Below are 23,799 nucleotides of genomic sequence, written 5' to 3'. Positions count from 1 at the left end.
CCTTTCCAGTGATACCATTCGGTTTCAGTGACACAGCTGATGTAGATCGACGCTTTTTATGCCATTTTGCATAGAATCCCTTAAAGCAAACTTTTTTAAAAGCAAAAAACATTTTGTCTGCATCAGTCCTTGACTTATGATCACAATTGAGCCCAGAATTTATCTTGAATGATAAATTAGTTAAGTGAGTATTTCTGTTGCTAAATGAAACATTTGTTAAGTGAGTTTTGCCTCATTTTACGACTTTTCTTGGCACATTTGTCAAGTGAATTACTGCAGTTGTTAAATTAGTAACATGGTTGTTAAGTGAATATGGCTTCCTCATTGACTTTGCTGGTCAGAAGGTCGCAAAAGATGATCCCATGACTCTGGGACACTGCAACCGTCATAAATATGAACTAGTTGTCAAGCATCCGAATGTAAATCGCTTGACAATAGAGATGCTGTAACAGTGTGAAAAATTGTCATAGTCACTTTTTTCAGTGCTGCTGTAACTTTGAATGGTCACTAAATGAACTGTTGTAAGTCGAGGACTACCCATATAACCATAACTGGGACCAGCATTCCCATTTCTAAGCAAGGCAGTTGCTAAATGAATCATGCTTGATTTTACAATTTTTTTTTGCCATAGTTATTAAGCGAATCACTGCAGTCGTTAAATGAATTGCACTGTTGTTAAGCGAATCCAGCTCCTCCCATTCGCCTTTGCTTGCCAGAAGCTGCCTGAGAGGTCATAAATGTTGAGGACATGACCCCCAGGATACTGCAGTTGTTGTAACTCCATGCTAGTTGCCAAGCACCTTAATTTTGATGACATAACTGTGGGGACACTGTGACCGTCCTAAGTGCAAGGACCGGTTGTAAATCATTTTTTCAGTTCCATGGTAAATATGAATGACCCGCTAAATGGATAGTTGTAAATCAAGGATTACTCGTATCACAGCCCAGCCCACTGAAAGTAATTGCCTTGCCCACTGCGGCAAAGTTATCCAACTGAACAAACTTCCAGCAGCTTCTTTGGATAGGATTGATTGATGGACCTTTGATAACAATTTCAGTAATAACTCCAATAACTCATGTTTGTATTATCAACAACTTGTAGTTATGTAGGATCGGGTTGTTCCCCCCCACCCCTTCCTCTTAGAGAATGGATGCTTTTAAACACAATTCCTCTATCGTTCAACAGATTGTCCCAAAGCTGTTGGATGGGAAAAAAATCCAAAGGGATGTATGGGCCCAAGGATGGTGAATCTAAGTGAATGCATGGACCCCAAAAGGTATACATCATTATGTTTGATAAAATTAGTTTGTACTCTAGTTGATATGATGCACTATTAGAAGTATGGATACATCATATTGCTAAAAAGAAAATTGATTCATAATTTCCTTTTGTCTTGGAGCATTTTCTCCAGTCATATGTTTAGAGTGTTATGTCTTGTTGAGAAATAAAGTCAGGTGACATGTGAATAAAAATTCAAATGTCATGTTAGATACTTGTGGTCTTATTTAAAAACACTTGTTTTTTTTTTTTTAAATGTGCTCATTCTCTTGTTTCTGTTATGACAGTTCTGCAGAAAAAATCCTTACATTGGGGCAAAAATGTTGTAAATAATCTAATGTGACAGTGCATATACTTTCATGTATACATCCGCTTAGAAAAACTAGCTATGAATTTGACAGCTAATTTCACTGTAGAGCACTGGTGTAATATTAATATTTTGGCATGAACCTTTAAAAATACAGAGGAATTAGTAACTATGGATTCCTTAATTGATAATATTCCTTTGAGTAGATATTTGGATTAATACATAGCCCTTATACTTTGAATTTTCACTTTTAAGAGGAAGTATTTGCCTGGGAGTCGTGAATACCAATGTGAATATTATTATTTAGCTGGGAGTGTTAAAGTAAATTATGCATTCAGTTTTTCTGTTTGGAGATAAAACTTTTTCATTTAATATAACATTTTAAAAAAAAATTCATATTCAGGCTAGCAGAGTCATCTGTGGATCTTAACCTTAAATTGATGTGCTGGCGGTTAGTACCTACTCTTGATCTGGAGAAAGTTGTATCTGCAAAGTGTCTTCTTCTTGGAGCTGGTACACTGGGCTGCAATGTAGCCAGAACTCTGATGGCAAGTACTAAAGATTATCTGCTGTTCCTAATTTTTCTCAATTTTGAAGGAACTCTAATGTTTTTAATATTTCCCTAATTTGAAGGAAAAATTTGTATATGTAAGTTGATGTTTCTCTAGTGTACTAAATTGTATAACTTAGTGTGAGTCTTAAATAAAGCATCAGAATAAGAGAACTATAACACACTAGAACAGTTGTATAAATGTATAGTTGTTATTGTCGTTCCACTACTTTATTTTATATCATAATATTATAATTTTTACAGTTGCAATATCATTCTACTTGTAAATTTTAGTGAAACAGAGTTAGCTATTAATTATTTTTAATAATCATTTTGTAGTTTTCTATACTAACGTCTATGGTGTACCATTCTCATTTTTTATAATTTTAAATCTTACAGTTTTAAAGATGTTGGCATCATGACTTTAGTATAATACTGTATAGCATAATATAGATAGTCCTCAACTTACAACCACAATTAAACCCAAAATTTCTACGCTAAGCAAGACAGTTGTTAAGTGAGTTTTGCTCCGTTTTGCAACCTTTCTTGCCACATTTAAGTGAATCACTACAGTTGTTAAGTTGTTAACATGGTTATTAAGTGATTCTGGCTTCTCGATTGACTTTGCTTTTCAGAAGGTTGTAAAAGTTGATTATATGACCCCAGGACACTGCAACTATCATAAATATATGCCAGTTGCCAAGTGTCTGAATTTTAGATCATAAAAATCATGGTTGTAAATGTGAAAAATGGTCATAAGTCATTTTTTTCAGTGCCATTGTAACTTCAGACGGTTACTAATCAAAAGATTGAAAGTCGAGGACTACCTGTAATTTTAATGATATTGGCAGCATGATTTTAAAATGTAAGTAACCTAAATTTTTCACATACTATATAGGTTGGGTTTCTATCACAACGGATGACTGTGATTTTATTATTGAATGTCTATGGAGATTGTCAGTCATCCAGGTCATGGTTGTCCCAAAAGTGCTTTTTTAAGAGGCAACTGGACTTTCTGGTTTTTCTTTGAAGACATTTCACTTTTCATCCAAGATACTTCTTGGAGCAAAATGTCTTCAAAAAACCCCCAGAAAGTCCAGTTGCCTCTTGAAAAAGCACCTTGGTCAGCCATGACCTGGATGACTGACAATCTCCATAGTTTATCATTGAATGTTACAGTGTTGTTTTAGTTGAAGACCAGGATGAAAAGACACACTTAATTCTGTGTTACTTTGTTTGCAGTAGATTTTTAGCATATTGATTTTGACAATATGAGACTAAATTCCTTTCAGAGTTGCCAACAATTGAAAGAAGTGCCCTGAAACCCATCTGGTCTCCTTTTATATGTTTTTTGGTTCATACAGTCATTGTCAAAGCAATATAACTTCATTTTTACCTTGTCTGCTGTCATTAGAAGCAATATTACATGAGAAGCCTTCAATCATGAGGGTACAAACAATGCTGATATCAATAGCCCAGATAGATGAAGACAGGAATTGTGATTAATTTGGCCAATTGTGTTTCAGATACTCCTTAGCAGCATATAAATGATACAAGAAGTTGAGTCTTTTCTTAAATGAGGAAGGCAGCATGACAACATATTCTTCTTCACACCTGATATCCTGATTTCTTACTCTTCTCAGGATTCTCAGTCTTGAAAATAGCCAGGGTTCATGAGTAAGTTACACATTTTTCAGGATTTAAATAATTATGTTGGGTATCTTTTTTTTTCAGGGATGGGGAGTCAGGAAGATTACATTTGTGGACAATGCAAATATCTCTTATTCAAACCCTGTGCGTCAACCACTCTATGAATTTGAAGATTGCCTTGGGGGTGGAAAGTCCAAAGCAGTTGCAGCAGCAGAGAGACTTCAAAAAATATTCCCTGGAGTGGTGAGTAAATGAATTTAATGATCAAACCTCATACGTGCTTGAACCAAAGCCAAAGATTACTCTTATGTTTGTTCTTCAAAAAAGAACTAAACCACAAGAAATAATTGCTGTGCTTTAATGACTGACAGATTTTTACAGTAAAGAGAAATTGCATTTAAAGTTGCATCTTGAAAACCTAAAACAAAAATGAGGTGTAGAAGCAGATTTATTTTGGAACTGGTCATAAATCAGCTGTTTACCTTTTTGCTCAAGGGTGAGATAAAGTAAACATGAAAGAATAACGATGATGATAATAACAAAAAGAAGAACAGTGTTCCTTGTTTAATGTCTGAGACCAAGTAAGAATTAATACAATCCAGTAAAATAAAATAATATAGATACATGCATCTGATAAAAAAATAAAATGAAATACCAGTAAAACAAAAATGGAAAAATAATATAGTAGGAAATGGCGATAGCAGTTGTGCAGAACTAAGCTGCAATCTTGCAAGGATTGCTTGTAAAAAATCAGTTGAACATCAGCATTTTTGCTAGCAAACATGATATATCTGAGATATACTAAAACACTTTTGGGAAATTGGTTATTCCGTAATGAGGGAGAAAGATGAAAATGGTAAAAAGATGACTTTATATACCACCGTTTCCATTTTCTTTGTATTAACTTCTCAATAAGGTTAATTTTCTTGATGTAATCAGTTTATCAAAGTAATATAAGGTAAATTGTTACCTTTTTCTACTTACGACAGCTATACGTAGGTTAATAATGATTTGGTTTGAATGCTTCACGAGGTAGATGCTGCTCAGTTCATTAATACAGTTCATGCATGGATCTTGTAATTAAAATGCGTAGAGTAAAATGTTGTTAATTTTGAAGAAAGCTGATGCATGCTGTACATCAAAAGTACTGTATCTAACTTTGGCAACTTTAAGATCTGTGGACTTCGAATCCCAGAATTCTCCAGCCAGCCATGCTGGAGTTAAAATCCGCAGGTCTTAAAGTTGCCAAGGTTGGACATCCCTGCTATACAGGGAGCATGAATGTGAGCGGTTTCCTGCAAGGAGAAGTCCTTATCTCTTCCGTGCAGGAGGAGGCTTTAGCAAAGAGTTAAGTTGAGAGGCAGAAGTTGCAGTAGGAAGGTGAACTTGGGAAAACATGCAGCAAAGGAAGCTGATAGGAATAGAAGCATGAATCTTTGAATGCTTTGGTGACATAGATTGAGAGTGCCATGCAGAGTTTGGTTTTCAGAATTCCTTTTCAATGAGCATCTTCCACAAATGCCAGTTGAGTGTAAACATCTTGGCTTAATGAAAACATGACATCATTTTATGCTACTGTTAGATTGTTGTATTGACTGAATTTGGAAACTTTTTTTCTTCTGCCATCTGTTGGCCCGGAAGCTCCAGGGCTTGCTTTCTTAACTGTATATTTTATGTGTTCTTCAACAATTCTGGGCTGTGTTTCAGGTTGTGTCATCTTTCTCTTTAATATACCGTCTGTTTTAACATCAGAACATTAAAATGTTTTAGTTTCTGAAATAATATACTATTTGCATATGCAGTTCATTTCAAGAAAATAATTAGAAGTGCATGTTTATATATGCCTTTTTAAAATATTATTTTTCAGGAACATCACATTTTCACCATATTTTTGCCGCTATTCTACGTTGGCTAAAAAAAAAAAGAATTATCTCTATCAATAAGCGGGAAAAATACGTATTTTCTACAGTTATAGTTTTCCTTCTAGGTATCTAAGTTGAATCCAGAAAAAAGTGATACTGACTATTAATTCAAGCTTTTGGGATTGGCAGAGAACAGTACCCTCTTCTGCATTGCTATGTGAAATCATCCTTCCTTGTTTTCTTTTTGAAAGAGAGAAATAAAGTCTTGATCAGCAATTATTAAGTAGAGATTAAATAGAAATATCTTTTCTTTGCTTCAGTACTTTATTAGTGTTACTTGCAGGAAGTGAGAAATTCTCCATATATGTTTATGGGAAGGCAGATGAATCTGAAATCATTTTATGTTCTGTAGTAAGTATATGCTGGATGATGAGCTACCTTGCAGTCCATGCAAAATGGCTGCAGAGAGGAAGGACGGAGGGAAGGATAGATACCTGTGGTACTAGCACACTTATTGTCTGCACAATCCAACATTAACACACTTTTCCTGTAGCTACAATTCCTATTGTACAATGGGAAAATGTGATACCCTTATAATGGGGACTATATCAAAGGATAGCAGTATCTGGGCAGATTAATAACAGGCTGGAAGAACTAAAGCCTTTAAAGTGAATGGGAATGTTTACATTGTGAGAGGTTTGTTTGTTTTGGCAAGGCATAGTCAATTGTGCATTATCTCTTCATAAGGCAGGTGTGCAGCTCAAGGAACAGTTACAATTCAACTTTTCCATTAGTATAAGACCTCAAGTATTGTTTCTATTTCTTTTTCCAAAAAGTGATCTCTATTTCCGTTTATACTGTTTAACTAGTGCCTTAGTCTGCTACAACTGGAGTGTTTTCTGTAATTAGAACAGCTGCTTAAGATTGAAGTGCACATGACTCAAACTCAACAATGATTCCAAATGTGGCTGAGATACCACTTATTGTCTCAATTGTCTGCAATAATTATTCTGTCTTAAAAAAAAAAAAAGTGGGATGGAAAGAGTTTTGAGGGTGCTGCATATTTTTGTCTTGGCCTTCAAAAGCCTTTTGCTTGCTTTGTGATGAGTTCTCCTTTGTTGTGTTCCTTTTAGAAAGCTGAAGGTTTTAACATGAGCATCCCAATGCCAGGTCACCCTGTGAATTTTTCTGAAACAACTTTGCAGCAAGCGCAAAAGGATGTGGCTCAGCTGGAAAAGCTGATTGATGGCCATGATGTCATCTTTTTGCTAATGGACACTAGGGAAAGTCGATGGCTTCCTGCTGTCATCTCAGCCAGCAAGAGAAAGGTATTGCATGTACATTTCCCACAGGCAGTTTTAAAACGGGAGGGGATGGGTTGGCAATGGCTTTTTGAAAACATTTTCACTAAGAATACAGAACAGTGTTTCTCAATCTTGGCGACTTGAAGATGTAGGGATTCCTTTCATAAACTTCTTCAGTCAGCATACTGACCAGGGAATTCTGGGAGTTGAAGTCCACATATCTTCAAGTGATCAAGGAAGGAAAACACCGTTATAGAGTTTATTTTTTATATTTACTGGCATACAGTGTTCTTCATTGAAGTTTAATCCGAAGATTAGGTTGATGAATTTAAGACAAGTAATTGAGGGATGAGGTTGAAAACTTTAATTCCATTCCTTATTTCCATGTATATTGAAAGTTTAGAAAGAACGACTAAAAGTGCTATTTTTTGATGTTTTTTTCAGAAAGACTATTAATATTTTTTGAATATTTTGAAAAAAATAATTGTTTTAATAATTTTTTAATTTGATGCTTTTTATCATAAATATTTGTAAAGCATATGAATCCCATTCAGCAATAAATATGGAATCACTTTATAATTTTAACACTGAAATGCATATTCTGCTATTCTAGGTTATTGGCCTCTGCTTTTGAGCAGTTCCTCCTATTGAACTGTAAAAACCTACAGAGCCATGGAACTGTAAAGTAAGAAGAGGCCTTGAAATTTTGTAATCCAACCCCTGCTCAGGAGAGGAATCCTCAAACCACCCAGACAAATGATTGCCCAACCTTTGTTTGAAAACCTTTAATAATGGAGAGCTCAGCATTCCACATATCAGGCAGTTCCATTGCTTAATGTTTATTGTGGTCAAGAATTTCCTTATTTTGAATTTGGGCCTTTCTTTCTGTAGCTTCCACTACTCCTCAGTGAACACATGATAAAGAGGCTATCTGACTTGAAAGATAAGCTTTATTTGTGTAATCTTGGCTGCTCATTTGTATTTTTTAACATTTTGCTTATTTTATATGCTTAAATTTGAACATCACTTTCTTTGCTTTTCAATATTTGCACAGTTGGTCATCAATGCTGCTTTGGGATTTGACACATTTGTCGTGATGAGACATGGGCTAAAGAAACCAAAGAATCATGAAATTGGAGATTCCCCATGCAATAATTCTTCTGGCTCAGTCGATCTTTTAGGATCATCACTTTTTTCAAATATTCCCGGCTATAAACTTGGTTGCTACTTCTGCAATGATGTAGTTGCACCAGGAGATGTAAGTAGAGCTTAAGCAAATGGATAGGACTGTTCTTTGATTCCCCCCCCCCCCCTTTCTCTGTATTAGTATAATAGTGAGAAAAATCTGGTTAAGATTTTTCCCACTACAGGAAGACTTCTACTGATATGGTTCAGAGGTGACTTAAAAAAAGTCACCACTGCCATTACCTCCTTAATGCCACCATAATGACATAAGAAAAGTATTCTAGAAAGCTGCATATATCTAAAGAAAGGAAGGGATTGAAAGCCTTTTAGCAATTCCAACTCTTCTTAGTTCCAAACTAAGTAACATCATCAGTCTGTTTAAGTAATGAAATGTCAGTTTGGGTTATGAAACACTGAAAGAAAACAAGTTCAAAGAGCACCAAGGACCCCTCATGTCAACTCTGAGCTACAAATATTCTCCTTTATTAATGGGATTATTAGAAGGTAATTGGAAAGAGAACCGTAAATCACTATTCTGTATTTTATTTTTAAGAAAAGGTGCAGAGAGGAAAAAAACCTAATATGTTCTCATCCTTTGCAGTCTACGAGGGATCGGACACTGGATCAACAGTGTACAGTCAGTCGACCAGGATTAGCCATGATAGCAGGAGCACTTGCTGTCGAATTAATGGTATCCATTTTGCAACATCCAGAAGGGTAAGCCATCATTGTGGAAAAGAAAGTAACATTTTAGGATGTTTATTTTATTGCACCGGTTCTTTCTTGAAAACATTGCCCTTCTGAAGATCAGTCAAATAATGTTGATTTGGATTTTATTTCATGTTTTACTTTGTCAAAACATGATGAATGTCAAGCTCTTCTGTAAGTTATGTCTCTTTCTCTCCTCCTCCTTTTTGTTAGAGGCTATGCAGTTGCAAGCAGTAGTGATGACAGAATGAATGAACCTCCCACCTCTCTTGGGCTTGTGCCTCATCAGGTTAGTAAATTGGAAAGGAATACAACTGTGAAAGTATCCCTGAAATCAAGTGGCCTTATAAACCCCTGCAATGAGCAGCCCTCTAGTAGTAAAAAAATAGAGAAATGGTTGAAAAACTATAGACAATGTGATTCATGGCTTCAGGTTAAGTATTCAGAATGACATAAATTGAGAGGAGAAATCAATTTAAATTTAAGAACACATGGAGGTGTATTCCAAATGTTAGCCATTAAATAGAGGTCAGCTTTGTACTGAGGTCACAAGTAATGGATAGGCATTTGAAAATACCCATTACCTTTAATTTTGTCTCAGAGACCAGTTTCTAATTTCATTCTAAACCAAGGCTTGATAAGGAGCCCTTTTCCTGTTGCTTTTGGAATATATTTTAAAAAATAAGCCAGTTTCAAAGCTTAGTTAAGGCTGGCTTCTGAGTCTGGCTTACTTACAATATTTAATTGTGCTTTTTCACTGATAGGAAACTTAAAGATCCTGGTTTGGGTTTTCACTTGAACAAAAATGTAGAGTCCGAGGCACAGCGAGCATTTGAAGTTCCAACAGCCCCTCCCCTATTGTTGCTTGGTAATACAGCCATCTTTACAGCTATTTGCCATGTCCCGTAACCACATGACCACATTTTTGCTGAAAACCAGCATTTATTTTCAGTTTTCAGCAAAATAGCCCCCATAGTGAAACATTGGTTCGCTTAACAACTGCTGTAAAAAATAGATGTAAAATCAGGTCAGGTACGTGACCAACCCACTTTACAACCTTCACAACTTATGACCCGAATGCCCGGACTCCATTATAGTTGTAAATCAAGGACTAACTGTATTTAGTAGTTAATTCTTCCTCCTGCATCATCAAGCACACTGCTTATTCACATCCTACTCCTCTTGATGTTTGAAAGCATGATTGGTTTACTTCAGAACTTTGTGGGCATTTTAATTGTTTTTTCCTTAACTATTTTACTCAACAACATAAATTGTTGTTTACTTGTTAAAGTTTTGAAAACGATGTTTTTGCTTTGTTGCACAAGGAAATGAAATTAAGTTGGTCCTGATGCTTTTCCCCTTGTAAAAAATTCTGATCAGTAAAAATAATGTCATTTTTGTTGCAAAAATCACTTGCAAAATGAAGTTTAACTACATTACAAAATCTCATCCTGTATAGTCACTCCTCCCCCCTACACATTTGTGTCAACAACTGGTTTCCTGTTAGCTAAGAAGATGTAATGCTATCCAAGTTCTCTTTGTAGATAACATATCCATTTAGGATTAATGCTGGGGAGCGGGCAGACAGACAGTCCTTGGTTCTTGGTCCTTGTTTTTCTTGCTTGTATGAATTAAGAGAAATAGAGATGGTGCACTATAATCTAATTTACTTTCATCTTTCTCTTCTTCATATCTATATTTTATTCTTATTGTTTAAAGGTCTCCTGCTGTGCATCAGAATCTTACTATCTAAAAGTCAGCAAGTTTCCAATTTAAATACAAATGCACAGCGCCATATTTTTTTTTTAAAAAAAAATAGGTCCCTGTCCCTTAGCATTTCCTAATGTTAATTTTTGTGAGTTGATTTTGGCGCAGTTATTTTACATTCTTTGATTGTCACAGCATGACCTTCTCTGTCACACAGTGGCTGCCATGCTCTCCCACTAAGGAAAGCAGGAAAAGGACAGCATACCTTACTTAAGCAACCTGAGATTCTAAATAAATTGATGGTATATTTATTATTAGAAAGTTACAATCCCTGATGTGCTTAGCTGTCAACCTAAGTCATTTATAACTTAGTTGGTGTTATTTTTGAGCAAGCATAATATAACTGTTTGATAATTGTGAGAGGGCTTTAGCAATAGCAACAGCACTTAGACTTATATACTGCTTCACAGTGCTTTACAGCCCTCTTTAAGCGGTTTTACAGCGTCAGCATATTGCCCCCAACAATTTGGGTCCTCATTTTACCGACCTTGGAAGGATGGAAGGCTGAGTCAACCTTGAGCCTGGTGAGATTTGAATTGCCAAAATGCAGGCAGGCAGCAGAAGTAGCCTGCAGTATTGCACTCTAACCACTGCACCATCAAGGCTTTATCCATCCCAAAGTATCAATTTTAGCTTACAGAGGATCCTGGGCTAAAATATATTTGACTGAGTTGTGTAACTCATTTTACTCTACATTCCAAACCACTGGCTTTAGTTATTCTTGACATCCCGCATGTATTTAGCCTGGATACAAACCTGGTGTCTTATGATCACCATTGGAAATCTTCCCAGCTACCCTCTGACAAGCAATCAATGGGGGAAGCCAGAATCAGTGCAATGATTTGCTTAATGATCTTGTAAAAAAAAGATGGGGGGGGGTGTTTCCTAAAATTGAATGCAACGCACTTAACCGTCGGATTGCTTAATGACAGAAGTTCCAATCCCAATTGTGTTCATAGGTCGAGGACTAATTAGATGGCTATTCACCTCGCATGGTTGCAGCTGTGGGCAATAGATATTCCAAAAATCAAAAGAAGACCCAAATTGTAATTAAATCCAACAGTACCAACAAGAGCAGAGCCAAAATCAGCATAGCCATAGCTCAGAGAAATGCTGTAGAAATGCTGTTCATAATTAATGAGTCTTCATAGTTTATAGGGGAAGTAAGAACAAAGTTAAAAAATGTACAGAGGTCATACCATAAAAGTTGAGATGGTGATCACAACCATATGATCAAACTCCTGACTCTTTTTTGCAAGCCCCGTACGTGTAAAACTTGTGTCATGTATTTATGGCCACCTTTTTGACACCTCAACACCCCCCCCCCCCCATATGGCTACCGAGGAGAAAGGAATTGCTTGATTGATGCTTCTATTTTACCCATTCAGACTGGAATAAAAAGATTGAATCCTTTATTGGGCAACAAAATTGTATCATCATATTAAATTGGAGGACCTGAAACTGATAGTTCTGTAATATTTAGAATTGGCTAGCTTTGAACAGCAGGAAAGGAAGCTTCCTTTTTCTCTGAGAATTAACCATGTGGGTACATAGTAACAGCATTTTCCCTTACTGCTCCTTCAGTCCCTTTCTGCAAGAGGTTTATACTCCAGGTGGTGCTGTGTATCTTTCTACAGAGAAATCACACTACATGCAATCATCCGACCTGAATAACCAAGCCCTCAGTTTCTGTAGAAAAGGCCTTCTTTCATCATCAGATCTGTACAAGTTGTCTGCATTTTCTGAATTACATGGGACCTGAGAAATTTAGCCAGGGTAATACTGCTGATTTCAAAATGCTGCTATATATCCCTTGTCTTGACAGATCCGAGGTTTTTTATCAAGATTTGATAATGTTCTTCCTGTCAGTCTGGCGTTTGACAAGTGTACTGCCTGTTCACCCAAGGTAACTTTTGTATCTGTGTACATGCTCTCTCTCTGTGTGTGTATGTGTGTGTGTGTATGTGTGTACAGAAGAAAATGTTCTGTAACAAACAATTATTTTTATTGTTTCCCGTATGCTTGTTTTTGTGTACAATTTTGCATGCAAACTTTAGAGGTTTAGATGATGATTTTGAGATGTGAATTTCCTCAGACATGAATACTCATCTATCCTTTTTAGCAAATACAATTTTAGATATTTTTGGTTCAAATATTAAAATTCCAACGCGATTTATGGGCAAACAAGTGCGATATGTTTGTATCGGTACAGAGTGTCCAGAAAGATACTGTCTTTCATCACTTCTAAGTTTTATGCAGAATAAAATAATTCTTGATGCTTTCACTCACAAGTTCCCTGAAGATGGACTCCAGCATGAGTCTGAAAGCTCAGACAAAACCTCTCGTCCCAGTGACCGATTCAGATTGGATCCTGATCTAATGTGTTCAGAGAAATATTTGACATATTCACACAATCTCCTAGAAGAAGGTTTTCCAAAGTGTCCATTGTAACAAAACCTCATTCTAAACTCAGATGCCGTGAATGTATTGATTATGCCTCCTCTGACTTAAAAGTCCCACTTGATAATATATCTTCCTCTTCCCCTTTCCTTCAGTTGCCTGGTACTGCTTGTAGTTAAGACAGTTGTTCTTTTGTGGATAGATTACTGCACTTCCATATTAGTGGGTATTCAACTGTGCAAAAAGTATCACTCGGGTAAAGGTAGACATGAATAGGAAGAATCCATTCCATAACATTTTCCTTCCTTCCTTCCTTCCTTGCTGATGAAAGAAGGAGTGGTCGTGTGGGCTCCTTCTCATCAACTTTAGGTAGTCCTCAACTTACAACCATTTGTTTATTGATCATTCAAAGTTACAACAGCCCTGAAAAAAAGTGACTTACGACCATTTTTCACACTTTTGCAGGATCCCCATAGTCACACGAACAAAACTGGATTGTATTTATGACGATTGCACTATTCATGTGATCACTTTTGCAACCTTCTGACAAGCAAAATCAATGGGGAAGCCAGATTCACTTAACAACCATGTTACTAACTTAACAACTACAGTGATTTGCTTAACATCTGTGGCAAGAAAGATCATAAAATCAGGCAAAACTCACCTTGACATATTTTCTAACCTTTATCACACATAGGAAGGGAGCTTCATATACCGATTAGAGATAGTAGAAGATGCCTTAAGTGGCCGGACTTGAGAGCAGAGATAGCCAGACTCTAAAACCCTCTGTACTATCATGGCATGTCAGACAATTACAACAGGTGTATTCTTTAGAGCAGGAAGAGCCTTCTATATTTCATTTCAGCACCAAAGATTTATCATATTTGTCACATTTGTAATGTGATTACCCTTTGGTTAGTCTTTCAAAACAATAACAACAAAATCAAACTGAACAACCACCCTCCCTATTTGGTTTTGATCTTTTGTTTTTAGTGTGTGGGGAGTCCACAGAGAAAACATTGACAGATTATTAAAATCCTTTGTATCATATTAGGTAAGGAGGCAATCTGTGAACCAAATAGTTTAATATAATCTTACTGCATCTATGAACACATACTACTCTGAAAATTAATTGCCTTTAAGTTAAATTATACATCGTAACTTAGAGGGGCTTAAGGTCGGCTAGGAGAAATTCAGTTTCCGTTCTTCTGCAACCAGAACAAAATTTACATGAATACACTACAGATTGATTTCCTTTATATGTTTTACACAATTTAATAGATCCTGAAGAAATCACATAAAATACATCTAATCAGGACATCCAAGTTAATTGGTTAGAGTTTGAATTTCATCCATAGAAATTTCTTCACTCATCTACTAAAAATTCCTCTGGTGAAATGTGTTGTAGATCAAAGAGCAGCAGGATTAGAAGTGAGAATTAGGTAGGTTAAAAAAAAACCCCATAGATTTAAGTTATGTTAAAGTGTAATGATAGTTTACTACTTTTAATATGTTTACTTCCCATTGTGACACATTGTGAATATATTTAGGGTCAACTTGGGGATGTAGCATACCCATTGCTAAATCCAAAATTTAGGCACAGGGCACTGTTTCAAAGGAGTAAATGCCTGAATATGGATAGTTGAAAGAATTTAAATAGTCATGGAGGATGATAATTTACTCAATTTTATCACAAAGGGGACTATGATCCAATTCCTATCTTGCAGAGTTAGAAATACAGTTTCCTTTTTGTATTGATGGTAAGGGGTGGGTAGAGAAATTAAGGGAGAAAACAGAAGTGGTCTTCAGTTATGGTCCACATCATCTCCAGGAAGTAACATGTCTTTGGATATTGCTTTCTGAAGAACAATAGTTGCAAAGAACTTTGGGCAGCTTAGCCTGTTTTTAGACTTCCCGCAATCATTCATTGGCCACTGAGGAAAACAACCTGCTAAAATGGTCTTTTGTCTGATACAGCAGGACTCTTGGTATTTGTTAAATTGTTATTTTCCCAGATTATTCCTCTCTAAGGAGTGTCATGCTCATTGTGCCCTAATTTTCAAGCATGCTGATTACTAATGTGTACACGTTGCTAAAAAAAAAAGTCAGGTATTCCTGATTTTGACTTCTATGTCATCATCCATGGTGTGAACATCTTTTTTCTGCTTCAAGTATGGTGGAAACATTGGGAAGAAAGGACAGACAGAAGTGACTTTTTTTTCTTATTACTGTGGTGTTTTTAAAAGAGTTCTGTTTTACATAAATAAGTTCTTTTTTTAAAATAAAATATGACTTGAGCTTTGACAGCTACATTACTCCATAGTGATCATTTTTCATGTAATAATATTAAATTACTTTTATGCTGAAAAGGTTGGCTCAGGGGTACGCATATTTTTTTACAGTAGAAACATAACAGTTATTTACATGCCCTGCTCCAGTTTGTAGCATAAAATCTGTACTGTTTCAAAGCATTGAGATTTCTGATACAAACAATGATAAATTCAGTGATCTGTTTATCTGGATTCTCTGTGGGTTCCCTCCACCCCACCTCATCCCTGTAATGCATTTGTCACAGTTTCACCCTAATTATTTCCAATATTTATGCCTGAAAGGTTTTTAGTCTTTGAAACTAGATGTCAAACTTCAAACTTCTCGGAGCAGATGGGTTTCTAACCTTTGGAGGGAGCCATTGAGGAATTATGAAATGGCTCCTATAAGAAACCAAGTTCTTAATTTTGGTTTGACAGTAGCCTTCCATAGTTGCCATGCTCATTAAATGTTATATCACATTGAATGGAATGTCAGGCAGCTGTCTTCCAGATTACTGATCCTGTTCACTATAGTAAACTCTGGATTCAATTTGATAGAAAGAACTGGATCCCATAGCTGCTTAACCTCATTAACATACAAGAAAGACTGAAAAGTTGACTAGTGAAAAGACAGCACGCAGTTTCATCTAGTATCATGCATTTAATTATAGGGAATGGTTTGTGAGTCTCAATTTATTCCTACAGGAACATAGAAAGGAAGCAGGTGGCCTCTCTTGGCCCTTGGCAAGCTGCCTACCCACCTGGGAAGCCAACATTTTTACAAAGCTACAGTTTCTAGCATCATATTTATTTGTAAAGATGCCTTTATGGTTCATGTAGTTCTGATAGACATATTTTGCACACAAAAAAATCTGGATGGCTCCAAACATGTTAGTTTTTCATTAAAGTTCTAAACACTTGGCTGTTTCATTGGTCATTTGGGCCAAGAGACTATGGGATATGATGTAATGATAGAAATTTATTTATTTAATATATTTATATAGCCACCCATTTTATATCGAACTCTGGACAGCTCCCAATCAACAATTAAAAACAAGAGATTGGCTACAATAACAAAACATTGCAAAACTGCCTATGCTGTACCTCCTTTTCCCTTCTAAATACTCAAGTGAATTAGAAAGGTATCTGCCTGAGCCATTGTCGAATGCTATATTTTTTCTCAGAAAAGAATTCAGCCCCTCTTGTCTAGGTAACAATTTTTGCATACTTCCATCAGTCATTTTTCTTACTGTCTGTACTTTCTTAAGAAATAAGCTCAACTTCCCAGATAGAGTAATGGTAGTAGAAACCATTCTAGAAAGAAGCATGTAACAAGCACCCTCACTTATGCATGACTAATCTGTGTTCAATGTGTGTTCTTTGGACACACCAGTCTCCGCAGCCTCTTTCTGAAGGCTCTCACAATCACATCTTAAAATGCCTAATGCACTCCCTGGCATGGCCCAATCCACTTTCTCCACACCCCATTAATCTTTAGATGCTAGAAGGAATGCTGGGTCACCTGAGATTGCCAGTTCATAGATACACATTCAAAGAAGAGTTAGCCTTTTTATTGGCCCTAGTAATTATTTTGTCTCTTTGGATTTACATTGATATGTCTCATTCTGGTTTCCTGTTAGTAATTTGGATTTGCAACCAAGAGTCCCCTAAAGAATGTATTTCAGAAAATCTGCAAAGACTTCTTACTTGAATTGTCCTTTCAGATGATGGCTCAGTCCAAACCTCAAATTTCATTACATATAAAAAAAATAACCTTTCTTTCCTCACAAAAATTTCCTAGTAGGAATGTCTCCCTTTTTGTTTGCTTTTTTTTGAGCAGCAGCAGCATTTCCCCTTTCTCCATCACCTGTATGCCAACAATTGAAATGACTTCATTGTTCTCTTTATAAAGCTGACGCTTTTGTTGTTGGCATTCAAACATATTTGGAACTGTTGTTTTAATGCAGGCTTGTAATTATATTTATCTTCATTTGCGTCACACACCCATAGCAGAAAAAATGTTCCATGCTCAAAACTCAGCTTCTTATTAAAATTCTTCTGGCTCTAAAGTAAAGATTACTTTATATAAAGTAATAAAGGCAGGATAAAAATCTAATAAATAAAGGACAATTCTGTACGTGTGCTTCTTTAAGTGGTTTATAAAAGTAAATGGAGTTGAAAGACATTTGTTTCATTCAAGGTAGGCCAGTGTTTCAGGTACCTAAAGATTAATCGGAATACTAATCATTCTGATTTTAAATTTTCTCTCCTATTTCTCAGGGAGGGAGGAGAAGGAAGGGGGAGGGAGGGAGGGCAGATTTATTTTGCTTTTTAAAATGACAGTGAAAAACCATTAGTTAAGCATCTTTTAAAAGTTAAAAGTTTAACAGGATGTTTGCCAGCCCTTTGCTCTTATTTTGGGAGGATTCCTTTTTTTTATACAGTGCTCAATTTCAAGGGTCTAGCTCTTACACTTCTAAATACAATACTCTTGTTTCTTGATGTTGGCTTTTACATTTGTGTGCGTGTGTGTGTGTGTAAAAATGTATGTGTGTTGAAATGATTGTCTTTTCAGATTTAACACAGCATGTTCTTCACTGATCCTAGTGATATATAACCAGTATCATAATCCGTCATTTGTTTTGACAGTCTATTCTGTGGGTTTATCTTTGTTTTCTTCCATAAATTCTTGCCAGTATACCTGTCTGGCAGAAATTGGCCATATTTATTGAATTGGTTCAGCATTATAGAACTCATTTTCAGAAGTAGGAGCCATTTTAATATTTCTTTAACCCCACCAAAATGTTCTTATTGGTCTGAATGTCAGTTTCCCCTTGAATTTACATTTGCTCCCTCAAATTGTAATCTCTCACACCAGATATGATTTTTATTTCCCAAAATCTCTTCCTGAAAAGATTTAGGGAGTTGCAAAGAGAAAGGGAAGTCAGTGAAACCTCCATTTATAAATACAGTACACAACAAGACTTTAGATGCCAGCTATTGGTAGCTGCAATTAATAATTGGAAGAATTCTAGCTTGCCTTTTAGCTTGTCAGTAGATGTTCGACTTGCGGGCAGTTTTCAGAAGCCATCCTATATGAGGCCTGGTGTCTCTTTATCCCTTCTTCTGTACTTCCCCGAATAATGAGAATCTGGTTTTTTTCTTTTGAGATTCAAAATGGTGCCGGTGTTACCTAAGTAGGAATCTCTTCTGTGACAGCCCTGAAGACTGATATTTCGCTACCACTACCAAAGGTTTGCATCCTCAGCATTTAATTCCTGTCCGAAATCAGGGCAGATGCAATAAATCACCTTGTCTTCTCTGTTGTACAGATTTAATGCTTACTTCATGGAAATTTTGGTTGTGTATCTTTTTTAATAATAATTATTCCTACATTCTGACACACACACACCCTCCCTCACTGTGCAGGAAGATTAATACACAATAGCACAAATTTTGCTGCCACTTAACCAGGGATTTGGTATTTGGGTTTCAGCATAATTTGCAGCTGCTCGGAATGGCTGTGTTAGCTGGGTCATGGAGGTGCTGTATCTAGCAATGTTGGTTTGTGTTTTGCCTGATTTTCTGTCATCACTGCTTCTTGAAAGGTATTTCTCCCCCACAGTTCTACAAATGTACCCAATATGTACAGATAGATGTCAATGTAGATATATATATATATGATAAGATGAATGGGGATACCACTGTTTTTCTTTTTTGAGTGGGAGGGATGAAGGAAACTCACATTTGTGGATACTCAAGCTTTGGCCAGCTGGGAGGTAATGATACTGAAATTTTGAAAATAGTAGGTCAGCAAAAATGTAGATGCGACCTTGCTTATGACACTTTGGATATTAACAGAGAAAGGTAAAGACAATGTAGAATTATACATTCATGCCATTGTGTCTTGTAGTCTTGGGAAATGGAAGGCTGGTAGTTTAGAAAACCTCTTAAATTGAGAATCCTGTGTTGAGTAAATGAGTAACACATTTTTGCCTTTGAGAACTTAAATTACTAATGCTCTTTCTTTAAAAAAAATCTTTTATGTTCTGAGGTTTTTAAAAGCTTTCAGATGTGTGAATTAGATAGTCATTTATATTATTGGCAAGTATACAGAGATATAAATTACCAGGGTTAAAAACCTGGGGTGGAGAGTTTGATTCTTTTGGCTTTCTCCTGTACCTTCATTTCCACATAACTATGAAGCAATTTGTCACTGAAGGCTTTCTTAGAAAAACTTTGAAGCATAGAGAGAAGAAAATAAATCCCCTTCTTTCCCTTTCTTCTTTTTAAAGCCACAAGTATAGTTCCTTTGATAAACCTTTTTGGGAATATTTAAAGCATCGCATTGTTATGAACATGTAATTTAATTCTCTTTAATTAAAGTTGGAGAAAAAGTTTTAATTTTCAGGCTTTGGAAAGCTAGTGTTCAGATCATTAATCTTTAACAAGAAAGTCATTGTTTACAACTTACATATGTCTGCAAGACAATAATAGGATATTTTTTGTGATGTAACTCAATAATTTAGAGAAGAATTATAACTACAAGAAAGAGGAAATCCTACTTTGGGGGTATAGAAGAGAAAGGAAAAAAATTGACTGAATATGCAGATCTTTTGAGCAGAAATTGATTTTTACCGGAGAAGTTGAGAATAGCTGTGAAGTTGATGAGACTTTTTGTTTGTAATGATGTTCTGAACATAAGAGGTTATTCTATTGTGGTTATACATCTGTATTCCCTCTGTCATTTATCCTTTTATAACCATCAGTTTTTATATAATTATAGTTTTATAATAATCAGTTACAGTGCTAATCAGTTACATTGCAGAGTTGATGTAATGTTCTAATTTTCTCTTCTGTCTGGTTTGAAACAGAAAACTATGTGACAGCTTTAAAGTGAACAGTGCAAGGAGAGGATAAACACTGTCTTAAACCATTAAAGCTGAAGTTGTCATTAAATCTTAATTGGCTTTTATTGTAAGTTTCTTTCTGAATATGGACTTTTGTTTCTTAACTGAAGGCAGTCAAGGACTTCCCAATATGATCCTTTCTTCAGTTCAATAGTTCACAAAAAGACAGTAGCATTTAGGGTATAGAGGTATTTTTTATACAGGTAGTCCTTTACTTATAAACAGTTCATTAAGTGACCATTTGAAGTTACAGCGGCACAGAAAAAAGTGACTTATGACCATTTTCCACATTTACAACTGTTGTAGCATCCCCATGGTCATGTGATTTACATGTGTATATTTGACAACTGACTCACATTTATGACAGTTGCAGTATCCCGGAGTCATGTGATCCCCTTTTGTGATCGTTTGACAAGCAAAGTCAATGGGAAACCACATTCACTTAACAGCTACAGTATGTTGGTAATTTAACAACTGTTAATTACTCAACAAAAGTGGCAAGAAAAGTCATAAATTGGGGCAACACTCACTTAACAATTTTCTCACGTAACAACATGAATTTTGGGATCCATTATTGTCATAAGCTGAGGACTACCTGTATCAAAGTTGGTGCAGCAGAATGTGGTAGATTGAAGGAAAGATCAATAGTAGTTTTAAGACTGATTGGGTAGATGCAGGGGTGATATTGTAATATAATTTTAATCATATTTAATTTGTGTTTCAAATTATTGTATTCTATTCTGATTTCATTCTAGATCGTATTTCACTCTAATTTCATTTTAAATCGTGTTTTATTCCTATTCCAATTTCATTTTAAATTGTTTCTACCAAACTTTGGTAATAATTGTTTCTGGAGCGCTGCACTTTGATATGGCCCAAGGGCTAATCAATAAATAAAGATTGATTGGACTACCTGTATTATAAAATGGCTATTAAAAATGCAATTACAGGCTATTTTAATGAGCAGCACCAGCAAAAAAAGTTTGAAAGTCTGCTGTTTTTGTTTTGTTTATTTATATTCCACCTGTAAATAACTCCAGATGCCAAACATAGGTACTGGTAATACTCTTACCTCCTCCTATTTTTCGCAGAATAGCAACCCTATGAGGTGAATTGGGCTGAGAGTGACTGACCCAAAAAAACAAGCTAGCTTTCATGCCTAAAGCGGGATTAGAACTTGCAGTCCCCCTGTTACTAGCCTCGCACCTTAACCACAAAACCACTGATTCTGTTTCGGAACACTTATTTTCTACGTTTTTCTGGTTTGGGTTGTATCACAGGCGGATGAATCTGTTTAAATGTTTCCTTACATCCATGGTCTCCTTACTATTTGAAATAAATAGTGTTCAACGCAAACTTTTGTGGTATTACAATATATACATAAAGATGCAATTTGATGTGTTAAAAGTATAGCAAGTTTCAAGGCTATAATTATCTCAGTTATGGAACAATCTTCTCAAAATTGTTTTCCCTTAGCCATCTTATTTGAACCTGATAAAGTTCAAGCATGCTTTGAGGTAGTTTCTTGGAGGAGGAAGATTGTCTATTTTAAAATCTGTGTCTTTGAAATTGGAATAGCTGGCGATTATATAGATTATATTTCATATTTATATGGTTTTATGATTTTATTTTCTAAATGTTTATAAATAGTTCAATATAATGTTGAGCAACAGTATGCAATAAGTGTAAAAATTATTCATACTATATAAAAAGGAAACATGGTCAATTAGTATTTAAGATATAATATTGAAAGTTAAAGTAACAAAAAATATTTTATAATCTATAGATTTTTTTCCCCTGAAAAAAATATTTTTAAAAAAATAGGTCTTGCATATTTGGTACAACTGGATATTTCTGTCACTTTCCTTATAACTTTTTGTGTTTATTTTATCTTAGTATAATAAGCATTTACATTTGTTTATTATAAGCTATTGTAATAGGACGCAACTGGCAATCAGAGACCTGCCTGCTGTGTCCAGAGGGAGTCATCTGACTCCTGAGAACTAATAAGGGAAAAGAAGGAGGTTCTGTCAGGGTTTGATGGAAAGTATCAGTATGGCATTTGTGAAAGAATTGGCTGGAGTCTGGGATGAAAGAGTAACCTCCTTAGAAATTGAGGGGTTTGGTTTTGGTTAGAATTGTGTGAAGGTTTTTTTTAAAATTTTATTTTATCATTTTACCCTGTGTGTTGTATGACGAATCCTATTTACCCTGTTTCCTTTAAAATAAGACATCCCCTGATAATAAGCCCAATCGGGCTTTTGAGTACATGCGCTAAAATAAACCATCCCTGAAAATATTTTAATCCATGTGCAGCCAGTCCCTGCCATTTCCTCTGGTTAGGTTAGGGAGACAGAGCTGGAAATCAGGTAAGATGGCAAAAGGAATCCCATCTTGCTCAATGTGCCCCAAAATAATAAGACCTCCCTGAAAATAAGGCCAAGCGCTTATTTCGGGCTTCAAAAAAATATAAACTAGGGTCTTATTTTTGGAAAAACATGGTAGGTACCTTTAATAAAGTTGATTTTTGTTCAAATACTGGAATGAGCCAATTGCCTTTTAGCATGTGTCTCAGCTTGGCTAAGCTACTAACTACCAATTTTTTGTTTGGTTGTTTGGTTTCCCCTTTGGTGTTTAGCCAGATTCAGGGTAGGGTGAAGATTTCCTCTTCAATCCCCTCCTGCTATGGAAAGGAGAAACTGCTTTGTAGTGAAAGGCTGGTAGCAGCAGGGAGACCTATTTTTTCCAGTCACTGTTCATTCACAGGTGCGGTTACCTCATAACTGAAGTACTTAGAGGTGGGTCTGATTCAACCCTAAGGGCCCACATTTCCTTTATTTCAGCTTCAAAGGGCTTTCTACTGAACCCATGCAAATAAAACGATAAATTTGCAATTAGTTAACTTCAGACACATAATAGATACATTCCAAGTTAATATATATTTTAAAGGAACAATTGTGACTCAGATTAAGGATTCATAGCTTGTCAATTATTCAGTCTGCCTGTGCTGGTTTTGCAACCCTGAGCTCGTAGCATAAGCAACAGAAGCCTTGATCATTTATATAGATCTGAGTGGGATAAGTATTTATGGAGAAAAATGGAGTGTGTCCTGCCTTGAAATTCAAGAAGGAGGAAAAGAGTTATACATTTTAGGAAACTCAGCTAGGTAGCAGTTCTTAGATTAGCTAGAAAAGCTAAGCAGCTTCAAACCTAGCCAAATGTTAGACAGATGGTAACAAGGCTGCAGGCTAGTCAGGTTAGTCAAAAAGCATTCTGGAAGGACTCCCTTCCATATTACTACCATGAAAAGTACATGTCCATGTTGTCACTAAGGATGAAACCACTTGAAAAAGACATTACTTATGAAATACTATTAAAGGATAAACACATTTGTATATGATTATAGTTAATTTACTTATAAAAAGAATAGCCTGATTTTCATTAAAAATAACCTTAAAGCAGGATATAGCAATACAGACCAATGAAACAATATGAAATAGCTCCAATTAAAGGAATCAGCCAAGAACAACAACTGTAATATATTAAATGCTGCAGACTGATGTCAACT

The 23,799-nt window shown here is 35.7% G+C and overlaps 1 protein-coding gene across 2 annotated transcripts in view; it reads left to right on the top strand.

Moving 5' to 3' along the window:
* ATG7 (autophagy related 7) overlaps positions 1–23,799 on the top strand; it is a 104,685-nt gene that overhangs the window by 21,343 nt on the left and 59,543 nt on the right. Inside the window, exons 9-17 of one of the 2 annotated variants that reach the window (XM_070933670.1) lie at positions 1,187–1,277; positions 1,990–2,134; positions 3,871–4,029; positions 6,782–6,976; positions 8,007–8,210; positions 8,739–8,854; positions 9,059–9,134; positions 12,438–12,518; positions 18,492–18,567. In XM_070933670.1, the coding sequence (XP_070789771.1) occupies positions 1,187–1,277; positions 1,990–2,134; positions 3,871–4,029; positions 6,782–6,976; positions 8,007–8,210; positions 8,739–8,854; positions 9,059–9,134; positions 12,438–12,518; positions 18,492–18,518 (1,094 nt within the window). In that variant the 3' untranslated portion in view covers positions 18,519–18,567. Of the gene's footprint in view, positions 1–1,186; positions 1,278–1,989; positions 2,135–3,870; positions 4,030–6,781; positions 6,977–8,006; positions 8,211–8,738; positions 8,855–9,058; positions 9,135–12,437; positions 12,519–18,491; positions 18,568–23,799 lie in introns of those variants that run through there. The other variant, XM_070933669.1, reaches the window with a different exon arrangement.

This window comes from Pituophis catenifer, unplaced genomic scaffold, assembly GCF_029215685.1.
Source record: "Pituophis catenifer annectens isolate HBS135680 unplaced genomic scaffold, rPitCat1.0.hap2 SCAF_2, whole genome shotgun sequence".
In the NCBI taxonomy this organism is placed as follows: domain Eukaryota; kingdom Metazoa; phylum Chordata; class Lepidosauria; order Squamata; family Colubridae; genus Pituophis; species Pituophis catenifer.
Note: the sequence above shows the minus strand (reverse complement) of the source record. Positions and strands in the feature narration are given on the sequence as shown.